At 32.7% G+C, this 15,035-nt stretch overlaps 1 protein-coding gene across 1 annotated transcript in view; it reads right to left on the reverse strand.

Moving 5' to 3' along the window:
- Liprin-gamma (liprin protein kazrin) overlaps nt 1–15,035 on the reverse strand; it is a 162,220-nt gene that overhangs the window by 122,562 nt on the left and 24,623 nt on the right. Inside the window, 5 exon segments of the mRNA XM_068346008.1 lie at nt 1,235–1,439; nt 4,589–4,687; nt 5,817–5,996; nt 6,804–6,931; nt 9,872–10,084. Coding sequence (XP_068202109.1) covers nt 1,235–1,439; nt 4,589–4,687; nt 5,817–5,996; nt 6,804–6,931; nt 9,872–10,084 — 825 coding nt within the window.

Below are 15,035 nucleotides of genomic sequence, written 5' to 3' on the forward strand. Positions count from 1 at the left end.
CCATCAACCTCCAGATTAACTCAATACTTACTGGAGAAGGAAGTATTTGGCAAGGAAAGAAAACAGAAAATTCCTTATTGAAGACAAACATCTACATTTAAATAGCATCTAGAGAAGCCATATGAACATCAACAGAGTTTCAGAAAATCAATTATATCACCAACCATATATATCAAGATGATGATAACAGAATTTTGGACCAGGAATGCATGTAATATGATATACCATAATCTAAATCTTTAAAAATGTTCCACTACAACAAAAAAGGATCTGACATGCACTGTTCAACAGTTACTTGTTTATGTAACATAGCAATTAATCAAATATATATCTTATCAACTAAAAGATCCAGTTAAATATGAAACATCTTTCTGCTTTAAGTTTAAGGCAATAGATTTTCTATTATCTGATATATGCCCCTACACAATTCTATACTCCTGACTACATTTAGACGTAAATGATAAAAAAGGTATGCAAAAGAGAATTCATATACAGTATATTATAATCAATCAATCAACCACAGGGAAAATCATAATTCTTCAGTTATAGTTACAGTATTTCCTATTCTGGATATCAAAAGTTTATCAAATACTGTACTTATGTCTCAGTCTTAATCTGATTTTTAAAGGAATCACAAGGAACCCAAGAACAGTCAAAGCTTTTTGTACTTTATTTATTACTTCTTAAAAGGAACTATCATATGACAACTCAGGTTGCTTATCTAAAAGTCATTTTTTTTCAAGATCAGATTACTGAAAAATCAATTAATTTCCCAAAAGCAGATTATTTACCCTGAAATGTCAGAATAACAGAAAAGAAAAAAATCTATCCATTTGAGTTAAGATTAAGATTAGGAAGGTTTTGCTGTATTGCTATTTATTTTCTTTACTAGAAACACTCATGGACAGCTTTAAGTATATGTAACCACAAAGTTTCCATCTGATTTTTGCAATGCAGCTGAAAAAATATAAAAACTTGAAAGTAAAGTACCAAAACCAAGCAAGATAAAAATCTTTATCTCTTTCTAGAACTAAATAAATCAAAACCTCATAATAACAGAAAAAGGCAAACTTATATTGCAAAATACTGACACTCACTTTTAGGAAGATTTATGGTATACATTAGAGTGGTCTTTTCTTAGCTTTAATAAACTCATTACACTGGCATGCACTTTGCTATCACACTATAATGGCGCTAGTTCTCCAACTCATAATTAAAAGAAGACAGTTCTTACCATCATGACTAGCAGTCGAGTCTCTATCACTGGACAACCTAACACCAGAATCAGCAGAGGACCCTCTGCCATTTGGAGTTGGTGTGGGTGTTGAAACAGGTTGTGGTGAACATGTAGGCGTGGAAGCTGTAGGAGTAGGCAATCCATTGGTCCTGACAGACTCTGCATCACTGTAGTACCCGACAGAGGTGAGCTGTTTACGGACCTTCAACAAGTAAATTATTTATTTTAGTTTAATTTAATACCTTAAAAATTAATAAATGACAACAAAGTGTTCTTTAAATTGCTATAAAATTGAATTAATGAGACACATAACGCAATACTTAAGTAATACTTTAACTTTTATAAGTCAATATTTATGAGAGAGAGAGTACACATACTGTAATTAAATCTAGGTTTTTAACCTGACCACATTACTAGTTAACAACCAACGTTTAAAGAAACAAATTGTTAACATACATTTAGCTGGGAGGTTAATGTCCTACTTACTGAGATGTCATCAGTGACTATTTTTAAAGAATATATTGCTGGATAAACAAAAAAAATCCTATATTTCAATAGCTATGTGAAGAGGGTATAGATTGACAGGTTCTGTTGCAAGCTATTTTAGATTGAAAATAGTCCGTTATATTCTGCTGCATTGTAGTACATGTACTGTATATAGAAATATCCACAGGTAATAAAAAAAATGGAACCAAGATTCCAGAAGGTATCCAAACTGAACTATGAGTATTTCCATTCCCAAGAAGCATGCCTATAATACCACCAAGTTCCCAAAAGGTATGCTACCTTACCCCTGGTTTGATGCAAATCACTGTAACCTTTTAATACATGCTAGAGCCCAAAATTTTGTACAATAGAGAAGAGTTTCTTGAATGATATTTTGTTATTTAGCTACTTGAGAAGTTCACCCACTTGCTAGGAGAAAAACTAAAAATAAAAGATAGAGCCACTTGTTACTGAAGAGTCAAAAGAAATAAATTCCTATACTGCATGTAAATTATATCAACTTTCCCGAAGAATGTCTTTAAATGAGAACTGAAGGAGACCAAATTTAGGCAGATCAACAAGAAAAGAACACCAAAGGAAATAGGTAGCAAATAGAAGGCAGAAATGATGCAGTTGGAGTCAAAAGTACACTAGGAGCATTTAGTACTATATTATGTTGTACAACACACTGACAGCATAGAGGTAGTGGATCCCACAATAAGAAAAAAATTCATAAAATAGAGGTAGAGTATACCATAATAAAGGTAAAAATAGAAACCAATCCCCAAACAAATTGTTTGATTGACTATATAATTTAACTGGTGTCATAATAAACACAAATGAAATACTGTACAGTAATAATGCCCATTCAGTACAGCACATTAGCAGCCTTGAAGACTATTCCCAACTTTTGAAACCCAAACTAATAGTATGTGCTAATGCTAGTTACACAGGCATTAAATGGGATTGTAAACTTTTTATCATACATACATATACCAAGGCATTTCCCCCAATTTTGGGGGATAGCCGACATCAAACAAATGAAGCAAAAAAGGGGACCTCTCCTCTCTACCGGATTATAATTAATGAAGTTGGCATAACAAGAGAATGATATACAATCTTTTGATGATCTAAATCAGTACTACAATACTATTGTTTGGAACCAGAAAACTATAACTTTAAGGACAGTAATGTTGTTGGCCAGAAAAAAAAGAGAGCTTTAGCACTGCATGGATACCTAATATTGTACTAATTTAACCCTTACGACCAGGAACTTATATGATGAAAACCTTGCGTACACCAAACCCCAATGATTAGGTTTCTTTTAAATTCCTGAATTACAACCAGAAGACCTAGAACTAGGGCCTGGGAGACCACTCAACACCCACCTGCAACTGGGGGAAAACTCTACAGTTGGAGAGAGAGAGAGAGAGAGAGAGAGAGAGAGAGAGAGAGAGAGAGAGAGAGAGAGAGAGAGAGAGAGAGAGAGAGAGAGAGAGAGAGAGAGAGAGAGAGATTCACCAGATTACAAGGTAGTATGTGGTTTGGCTTATAATCTGTTGAGCTTCCATATCAATAACTGTCAAAGCACATTAAGTGCCTGCACAATTTCTATGACCTCAAACTGTAAATTAATCATTTGATCAGCTCATTGGTATACAGTACAGTATAAGATTATCTTAAGAACAACATATGCAATGTACTCTAAAACATTGTTGATTATGCTTATTGCCTATGGGACAATTAAAAAAATAATTCTTACATCTTTCATGAAATTAAAGTTTTGATACAGTATTTCAATTATACTTTTAAATCAACTGATCAATGAACAAAGAATCCCGACAACTTACAAATATTTACTTTTGTTACCACAATCATAAGGCCAATAAAATGGCAATTTAGTTAATTCTCAAGTGCCCTTATTTTTTATTGAATAAAAGCTTCTTCAACTTTCTTTAAACAATTTGTAGCCTAAGTTTATTAATCAGATGCTCTCTGCATATAATTATACAGTAATGTTTAAATTTAATCATACAGATCCAAAATCCAACCACCAATTACAGAGCTGCCTCACTGTAATTTGTACTTTCATATGAAGGCACTGCAGCTTAATCCTACATGCAGCTGTTCAAGTGCCTAACTCAATCATGGTTAATACGTATTCAATACTACTCATCATAAAAACCATTACCTCAATTACTCCAAAAGTTAGAAAGCAAGAATGCAAACCAATAAATATGCATATACTGTACATTAATCTAAGAATACAGTAGACTCAAAGAAAGACCAACCCTGCCTTAAAAAAAATGGTTATGGACAGGTTTTACTTCATGAGGAAATTTTCTATAATGCATATCAGTGGTTACAGCACCTCAACAGACATTGTACACACAAAGACTGAGATTTTGAAATAGTATTATCAATTAGTTGCTACATTCCAAAAGAACAAATCATTATTTGTACTGATAAGTTTCAAGCTTGAAGAAAATAAATTTTAAAAAATTACATTCATCAATATTCCAAGTAAACTGAAGCAAGTTAGCAACATATATTTTCATTCAATTAAAACTGCCATGATAAAAGCTTTTGATGGTATCAGTTGACAGATACCAAATTAATCAATATAATTTTAGAACTTTCAAATTAGAAATTGATAGATTCTAAAGAAAAAGGACACACACCCTTTGATAATAAAGAAGCAAAACTTTACTTTGAACATTTTAAACAAATTAGGAGGCCTATTTTCAAAGAGTTATAAACGACTATGTTCTAGACTCTAGATTAATCCTACACAAAGGAAAGGCACAAACTGAAGCAGATGAAAATAGTAGAAAAGCATATAATGTACAGTCAGGACTATGGTACCTCAGATGTTTGAAGAGGACTTTTGGAAACACCCTGTACAACATTCTCTTTCACATCCAGTTTTGGAGAAAGTTTGATTTGAATAGGCATGGAACCATCCTGTTAAGCAAAATTGTTACTCTTTTAATATGTACATACTGTATAGATATTGTAAATCTATTACAATTATAACTGGAAAACTAAAATTTGTAAAGTCAATTTACGATAGTATGCAAACTTAAAGTTTGTTAATTTACAGGTAACTTTAGTTTCAATGGAACCATAAATTATTAAAAATAAAACTAAATAAAAAATACTGTGTAAGAAGAGTATTTGAGAACAGGGTGATTGAAAACTTTAGCTATTTTAAAAAGGAATAGTTTAAAGACAAAATGAGCACAACAAAAATGGAGTAAACTATGAGAAATTCTTTAAAACACCACTGCATTTACTTTCAAATACAGTACTGTAAAAAGCATAAGTAAGAAAGTGATTATATCTATTTACCATATATCAAGACAAACACCCAAATCGTGCTTAGAAATTGTCTTTTAATTCATATCATGCTGACAGGTGAAATAAAAACATATACATTTAACAAATTTTTCACTAATTAATCTTTCACTTCCCTATTGCTGTGAATAAATTAGTAAAACCGAGCCACTTAATTTCTCGAACTGAACTTCTATATAAATCATACAAACTATAACAATTATGCAGGTCCCAGTTAATATTCTTGTCAGCGTTTAAAATTTAAAACGGAAACAAGGGATAGTTCTCATGAAGTTTACACCTAATATTAATACAGTGCAGTATTCGAAAAGATGTCTATAAGTAAAAGTTCCCTACCCTGAGCAAAGTGGAATAATATCAAAATTATATATCTGTTAGCTTTTACTGTTACGTAAACGTAACTGTCTCTACAACTACAGGTGAACCACATCCACATGTCACAAGAACTTGCTATAAAAATTTTGCCATTTATCATGCTCAGCCTTGTAAGATCAAATGGCAAAATAACAATGACAACTGCCAAGTCGAGGAAACATGCACACAACATGGTGGACACAACCTAACATATAAAAATAAAAGTTTCCATAACCAGATTGCAACAGAAACTTTCAGCATATAAGCGTTTACATTATATATTACAAATCTAATTATTCATTCTTAATCTGGTACCGTACAATGAATTATACTGTACACTACAGATAGCCAAAATCTAATAAAACCTAAAATGTTTAATTACCATATCAAGATCATCTTGAAGTTTCTTTATTTCAGCTTCTTTCAAGCCAAGCTGTGCTGACAACTTTACTACTTTTTCAGACTCATCTCGAGCATGTTTGAGAATATTCCACTTCTCCCTCTCTGTTTCATCTCGTTCTGCTGCCAGATGACGCAGAGATTCATCACTTTCTTTCATTCTCTGCAGGCAATCATGTAAATAATTAAAATGCCATAACCCATTCACAGCAAAGCAAAACTACACAGCTTACTGACTATAAAATATTCCCAATCAACAACAAAAAGAAAACAATATACCTGTACTGTACTGTAATAATACAGTTTATGACAATACAGTATATATTAAAATATTATATACTGTAATGAAAAAAAGTAAAGCATTGTACATTCAAAAGTAGTTATGTTGGTATGGAAACAGGTGAACAGTTAAGTTCTTAGTAAAGGATAGGAAAGAAAATGTCTGTTCACAATCCAAGGATGTAGAGAAAATATTTCTGAAACTTTTTTAATGGGCCAAAGCCATTTTATTTATGTTTGAATTTGTCAAGCAAATCAGTTAATTATATTTATGTATTCATATGAAACATAAGTACTATTAAAAAATTAATATTTACTAATCATTTTCAGAACATTTTATCAACAGCATTTTCTAAAGCTTTTAGCATATAAAATACTGCTCAACAGCTAACTTTAGATTTGACAAAATTATTCTTCTTTCCAACACATGCGGTAGCTTTCCATTTACACAAAAATAGAAACATTTTAAAAAATACCTTTTCCCATGTTTATTCATATGGTATAATGATTTTACTGAAGATAACTCAAAAACTGTGGAAATAGTGTCATATCTAAAGTACTGTACACTAAACTATGTTCTAAAGAATTATGTCTTATACATATGAATGCTAAAACAAATAAAAATTTAATTAAAACGGATAATTCCATAAAATCCCCATTTGTAAAATGAAAAACAAAAATTGTTCCTTACTTGTTCATAGTTCCTTATGAAATCCCTTAGTTCTTTTTCTTTATCTTCTAAGGTTGCATATAGCTGCTTCATTTGGTTGAGGAGATCAAACTTTTCTGCTTTCAAACGCTTTCTGTCAGCTTTTAGAGCTGGAATGGTGTGAAATTAAGAAAATATTAGTCAGTGGTAATGAAGTTTTGGGACATGCAATTAAAAGGAGAAAACCATGGATATCAAATGGTACTTTGGGATACTATAAAAAGGATACAAAGACAGAAATAAATTGTTGAAAGTTTAGGAGGAAGTAATGAAAATTACAAGGTAGAGCATGCTAAGTATTTCAGTATTGATAGTGAGGTCAAAAGTAAAACAAGGAATGACTGGAGAGAATATTTAGACAGGAAAGCAGATGAGGCTGACAAAGAATGAATTCAGGGAGTGACTATGGTGTAAGAATTGCTCATAGAATTATTAAAGAAATCTCTATGGAGGCAAAGAAGTATATATCCATCAAAAAGAGAGAAGGATGGATCTGTTATAACAACAGAAGATGAAGAAAGGCAGTTGGATGGAACACTTAAATGAGGTCATGTATAGGAGATATGAAGGGAATAATTTGATTGATATACCTGAAGCTGAGGAAGACCTTGATGTGCCCATGAATGAATTCAGGTGTTAGAAGTCAAAACTATCATTAAAAAACTCAAATGGAAAGTCCCTGGATGCGATAGAATAACTGCCGAGATGATATTGGCCGAAAATTAAGTGACTCCCAGAATACTTACAGGATTTTGTAGAATGTGGCGTGAAGAGGCAAAACCTGATGAATGGGAGCTTAGGAGTGCTGGTGAAAATGGCAAAAAAGGGAGATCTGACTGATTGCAATAATTACAGAGGCATCACATTTATGCCAGTTGTCATGGAAATATATAGTATGTTTAATCTAAAGAGACTAGAGGGAAAGATGGATAAAAAAATGAGAGATGAATAAGCAGGATTTAGAAAAGGTAGAAATTGTATTGACCAAATTTTCATATTAAGATATGTTGTACAGCAATGTGTAGAATACAGTACCCTGTATAAAAATCCACTTTTGATGGCATTTATGGACTATGAAAAAGCCTTTAATAGTGCGCACCGGCCAATTTTATGGAGAGCCCTGCGATATTATGGAGTTCCTCTTAAATGTGTAAATCTGATCAAGTCTGTTCATAAGCATCACAAGCGCAAACTTATTGTTAGTGGGGTCCTACAAAACGAATTTCCAGTGAACAGTAACTCCAAGGGAATGTGTTGACACCTATATGTTTATCCTCCTCATGGATTTTGTAATGCATAGAACAGTTAAGATGGTGGAGAAGCATTAGACTGCATTGCTAATAGGAAATTAGCTGACATAAAATATGCTGATAACGCTGTCCTTATTAGAACACCACAGGGTTTGCAATGCTTGCTTACCAGAATACATGAAACATCACACAAGGTTGGGCTCAAGATAAATAGAAGAAAGACCGAGATGATGAGGTCGGAGTATGTAATGGAAGATGAAATATCATTGGAAGGAGAAAGGATTAATGAGGTAGAATCATTTTTATATTTATGACCTATGATCTCTAATACAGGGTCTTAGAATTAGAGTTTAATAAAGACTGAAAAAAGCAAATCAGACAATGGCTAGGTTAAGTAAAATTTTAAAATTAAATTGCCTGATTTTATATATAAAAATCAGGCTATATATTAGTTTAGTGAGATTGGTGTTACTGTATGGACATCCGTCGTGGTTTGACAATATCCAACAGATATTGTAGATTTGAGAACAAAGCCCACAGAAGAATATTGGGAGTTGAATGGCACAACATGATTACAAATGAAATGATAAGAGAGATTACCTGAGTACCATGTGTGGAAAATATCATGGTGACTGGTAGGAGATGGTTTGGGCATCCTCTTTGCACTCCCCAAGAGATTCGTTCACCAAACCTTTAACTGGGCTCCACAAGGCACTAGAAATGTTGGAAGACCCAGGCCTACAAGACTAAGGACGATGAAGTGTAAAGTAGGAGAAGATGAATGGAGAAGTATTGATTTAAAAGCTGAAGATAAAGAAAAATGGCAAAATCTACCAGAGTCCCTTTGTGTCAATAGGAGTAGGAGATGATGAATGTTCATAAATCAACTATTATAAATACCGTTGAACCTTCGAGTTCAACTGCATGCAGACTTGAATAACTCATTTAAACTATCTTTACACTTTTTACACCTGAAATTGAACAATAATTTTTAGGTTGAATGGGCAATCACTACATGAAAGAACCTGTAGTCACACATATGGATAATGGTGTACTGACTGCCCAAATAAAGGTTTTACACTAACACACTCAATTTTTGTGTGGCTCTAGTTCAGTATAAACCCACAAAACTTCATGCTTTAAGTTTTTATATAATTTGTGCTCTCGTGTTTAGTTTTCTGCTGTTTTTCAATACAGTACTGTACATGATGGCTCATAAGAAGGTTAAAGTAATGGGTAATTTTTTACATATAAAACAGCTACAGTGATTAACAGTCAGCAACAGAAAAGAAGCAAAGTAGAGACAAAACCTCAGAATGCCAGTTATCCAACGGTTTATGGACAATGCTTTCATTCCTCCTCACCTTCTTCCACTTGAGCTATCGACTGTCCTTGCTACTGGTGAAGTGATCTATCTGATATCCATTTACTTTCTCTATCATAAGTTTTTTTTAAAGATTTTGTGCATGTAAGTACAGTACTCTTAAAATTGTTTAAAAGGGCTTTAAAATTGGTAAATTTGGGAGTGTGGAACAGATAAATCGAATATGCATTACTTCTGATGGGAAAAATCAATTATGATTTCAAACCCACTGGTGTTCAAATGGCCTGTTGGGAGTGGATTAAGTTTGACTTCCAAGGTTTCAATATACTACCTGTACTAATATACTTTATGCCATCTATAATCAAAGGCTAAATAAACATAAAAGTATTCCCCTCTGATGAAAGATGGGATATGGTGAAAACTTGACCTTCAGGAAGCTGGGGGGAATATGTACTCAGTAAAACTTTAAAATATACCTGAGAGAGCTTCTTTGGCGTGGGTCAGTTCCATGGTCATTTGGTTTATTTGAGGCTTGAGTTGGAGGTCTTCTTCCACCATTGACTCCTTCACTCTCCGTAATTCTTCAACTTCTCGCTGCAATGATCTATTTCTTGCCGAAAGCTTCTCATTCTCCAACCGTAATTGCGACATTTCTTCTGCCAGCTGATTGCTTGAACTCTCACTGTGATCTGTAAGTAATGTGCATGCATATAATTAATTTCAGTAAATAAAATCCTTAAGTGGTAACTACAAATCTTTCAGTATATCAAAATACTAGCTACAATGTTAAACCTATCCATGGACTATACAACATATTTAGCAATACTGTACATTCATAATCATGAATACAGTATTTGCTTTAAAAACAAAAATTGAACTTTGGCTTGACCAAATTGATGATAGGACTAATTTATTGGATATCAAAATACATTACCAGAATATTGAACTTGAAAACCAGAAGTATAGAACTTAAGCGTAACTAAATTTACGATGGAATTAATATATCAGGATATCAAAATTATGTGTTTGAAAATCAGGAAACAAATATGGAAGATCTGCATTAAACGACAGTTCATACGTTGAAAGTAAGTACTGTTGTATTCAAGTAAAGCTTTGATCAGGTATACAGCACAGAATTTTCAAACTGAACAAGTAAAGTTTGTTCTTAAACCAATCTGAAATCATTCATTTTACTTCTCCCATCATAGACTTCAGTGCTTGTAAAGATAGTCTCTTTCCTTCCTTATTGCCAAAATTTACTTAAAATAAATGCGAACTGTTACCTTTAAAATTGCATGTATCAATTTCTCTTCTTTTTCACTATCATTCTAAAAGTTCATATTTTGCATGCTTATGTCTGAATACTGTATCATGCTTTGCTTTTCTACCAACGCCATTATGATGATGATGATCATGATGATGATGATGATCATGATGATGATGATGATCATGATGATGATGATGACTATTATTATTATTATTATTATTATTATTATTATTATTATTATTATTATTATTATCATCTCCGACCATAGTTGGAAAAGCTATAAGCCCAAGGGCTCCAACAGGGAAAATTAGCCAAGTGAGGAAAGGAAACAAAGAAATAAATAAATTACATGAGAAGTATTGAACAATAAAAATATTTCAAGAACAGTAACAACATTAAATTAGATCTCTCATACATAAAGAATAAAAAACTTGCATGAGTTTCAAACCAAAATATAAGATTATGATTGAAGAGATGATAAATCTACTCCACATCAAGACGTAATCACTATTCTGTACTGTATACGGTATTGTGGCATTGGATAATTGATGACAGATGGTACATTTTTGCTAATGCAGTGTTTGGGGCAAACTCATAATTATTATAAGTATTTCTTATAATTTCCAAGGTCTTAATGGCCTCTGGTGTACTGCTGAACAAATATTACACATTTGTGCTTTCTCGTGCAATGACATGGATGAATATTGGGCGATCAAAAGTCAATAAACCAAAATTGCAACAAATTAATCTTTTCACTATGACTTTGGTTTTATACAAAAAGGTACAGTAATCTACAGTCTCAAGGTACTGATCTTCAATTATCATCTACCAATAAATTTACAGTGGTACCTTGATTTACGAGTGACTGAATACGTACAAATCGGTTTACCAGCATTAAATATGTCTGCAAACAAAAATTATTTTCCGTATAAGCATTTTCTTTATAGACTAGTACCAATTGGACTAGCACAGAACCAGTCACTTTGTGCCTATAAACCACACATTTACTGCTCACCTTATTCATGCGATTTGTACCCAATTTTCGTGTCATTTAAAAGAGAAGGCAAGTTTTACCATCATTTATCGATTCGCCAGTAAATTTTCCCCGCACAAAACATCCATAACCGTAGGATATGTTAAGGTATATCTCATTAACTATTTATTTCCTAAGAAAATAATGGTTATTTTCGAAGAAAACTAGAGTTTTTCTATACATAACCCAACATTTTTATTAGTAAAGTTTTTTCCCATGTAGTTCTATCATGTTAATATCCTTTCTTCCCTATGATCTATTAATTTGTTTTCATTTCTGATGTTAGGGGTTATATTTTGCTGATAATTTCTTGATAATGTATTGTTTCTATTTCTGTTGGATGCTTTTCATCATTGCTGCTGACAAAGTGGACCTTATATCTCCCTCATTAGGGAAATCTGGTTTGATCTTACTGTAGCATAGTCTAGTACAATATTAGTTAGGACTTTGGAAATGTCATAAACCAATAGATTTTTTCAAAAGCTCTTCTGAACCATATATGGTGAATTCGATGACAATCTTAGTACTTAAGTTTCGTTAAAACTTCCCCTTTTACTACAGCCACTCAATTTTTTTTTTTTATCTAAATATTAAACTTTGAGTTCTCCTTTGCGACTCATACTGTAATAAAAGGGTGTGCAAAATCACCAATAAACACACACCAATTGTCAACGGAAAATCACAACCACTCACGAACTGAGGTAGGCTAATTTGGCTTACACAATGTTGGTGGAAAACACGAAAGCAATATGAATGGGGGATATGCTGTATACCTCTAGTTTCATGTTCTCAGTGAAACTTCAAATTGTTACAGAATGACAAAAAACATATCTCTCACGTACTAAGTGGGAAACTTAATAAGCCAATTGCAGCCATATAACTAACACTAAACTAATATATGTGGGTTCAGATCCAATTGTATTAGCTTGTACTTGTTAAAAAGTCTTTAGTAGTAATCCGATTTAACATAGTGTGTTAGAACCAGCGAATAAAGTACAAGACTGGAAAATGACTTGGAAAACCAACAGAATATGCCAGATCAAAATACCACTAAACAACCATCTTGGCCTCATTGATTATAATTTTTGAAGTGTTGACAATTTAATAATCTATACAGCAGTTGAAGATGATATATTTCACTAACAAATGTTAAAGACTACGTGATGTCCACAGAAATAAAAGTTTCTACTACTGTTATTTTTCTGTATCGGCCTCTCAGGGTTCATACTCTTGTTTCAATAAAAACAAATTAACGTGTTCAAGCAACTTCAGTGACACATGGATAACGGATCATGAATCGAGGAAGATTACCAAAGTTTCGGTGCCACTGCAAAAAAAAAAAAAAAAAAAAAAACCTAAATTCACTATTTGTCCATCTTAATTTAGATTGGCTAACTATGGAGGGAAGATGGAGATGGTTTGGGCATGCTCTTCCCACTCCCCAGAAGAAATTTGTTACCCAATCTTTTATCTTGGCTCCCCAAGGCACTAGAAAGAGTTGGAGAACCCTGGCCTACATGGCTAAGGCCTATGAAGCGCGAAGTAGATGATGAATAGAGTATTGATTTAAAAGCTCAAGATTGTGACGACTGACGAAATCTAACCGATGTCTTTTGAGTCAATAGGCGTAGGAGATGAAGATGATGATGATGAACTTTGAATCACGCACAAATAAATTGTATGTATGTATGTATGTATGTATATATATGTATATATATATATATATATATATATATATATATATATATATATATATATAATATAATATATATATATATATATATAATATAATATATATATATATATATATATATATATATATATATATATATATATATAATATACATATATATATATATATATATATATATATATATATATATATATATATATATATATATATATATATATATATACACACATAATATTCACGCCTTAACTACCTTATTGTTGATGACAAGCCATGCACAGAACACTTCTGTGACATAACCTGTAATACACAAAAATTCGTAAGCAACATATCTAACCAATTGAGCAGTGGCATTCAACTCTATCCAAGACAAATTCGCTCTCCTTTCCAAATGCCGCTTTCAAGTAACCTATTAAACTTTTTTTTATATGCCTCATTTTTATTCTTCCCCTCCTTCCCAACACAATTTTATCAATAACTTTTCACCAACTTTTCTTCGTCCATCTTATCCACATAACCAAACGATATAAAATACCAATGTCCACTTCTCACTTAAATCTTAAGTGAACTTTTCGACTCCTACATATCTCCACATTCTGCATCCTTTCAATGCTTCCTATGTTTCTCACGCATACTACTCAAATAGTTCAACTCTATGCTTCCCTTTTACTCATTTACTTTGATACCCAGTTGTTCATATGCATCTACTTTATGTGTATGCAGGTTAGTGTATGGTATAGGCCTACTTAGGTTGAGATTTCGAATATTATGGCATCTGAATTCTTTAACAAACACATTTCTTACAGCAATAACGACCCTAGTTCAAGTTTACTGCCAGTTATATAAGCAAAACTATATCGTCTTTATTACGGGTCAGTAAACTGTAAAGAGAAAGTTATTGGAGACAGAATATTGGAGTAAATGTCTTTGTTCCAAGTAAATTAAGACTTGATAGCCTTGACTGTCGCCATTTCGTCCACGTAACCGGTATGACAGCCGGAATCGACATAACTGGCGTTAAGAGAAACTGAAGTGGTAATTTCTTAAAAATAATATTTTATGTTATCATTATTATTATTATTATTACTACTACTACTACTACTACTACTACTACTACTACTACTACTACTACTACTACTACTACTTGCTAAGCTACAACCCTAGTTGGAAAAGCAGGATGCTATAAACCCAGTGGCGCTAACAGGGAAAATAGCCCAGTGAGGAAAGGAAACAAGGAAAAATAAAATACTTTTAAGAACAGTAACAACATTAAAATAAATATTTTCTATATACACTATAAAAACATTAACAAAACAAGAGGAAGAGTGCCCAAGTGTAACCTCAAGCAAGAGAACTCTAATCCAACACAGTGGAAGACCATGGTACAGAGCCTATGGCACTACCCAAGACTAGAGAACAAAGGCTTGATTTTGGAGTGTCCTTCTCCTAGAAGAGCTGCTTACCATAGCTAATGAGTCTCTTCTACCCTTACCAAGAGGAAAGTAGCCACTGAACAATTACGGTGCAGTAGTTAACCCTTTGGGTGAAGAAGAATTATTTGGCAATCTCAGTGTTGTCATGTGTTTGAGGACAGAGGAGAATCTGTAAAGAATAGGCCAGACTATTCGGTGTATGTGTACGGCAAAGGGA

Source organism: Palaemon carinicauda, chromosome 22 (genome assembly GCF_036898095.1).
Source record: "Palaemon carinicauda isolate YSFRI2023 chromosome 22, ASM3689809v2, whole genome shotgun sequence".
Classification (NCBI taxonomy): domain Eukaryota; kingdom Metazoa; phylum Arthropoda; class Malacostraca; order Decapoda; family Palaemonidae; genus Palaemon; species Palaemon carinicauda.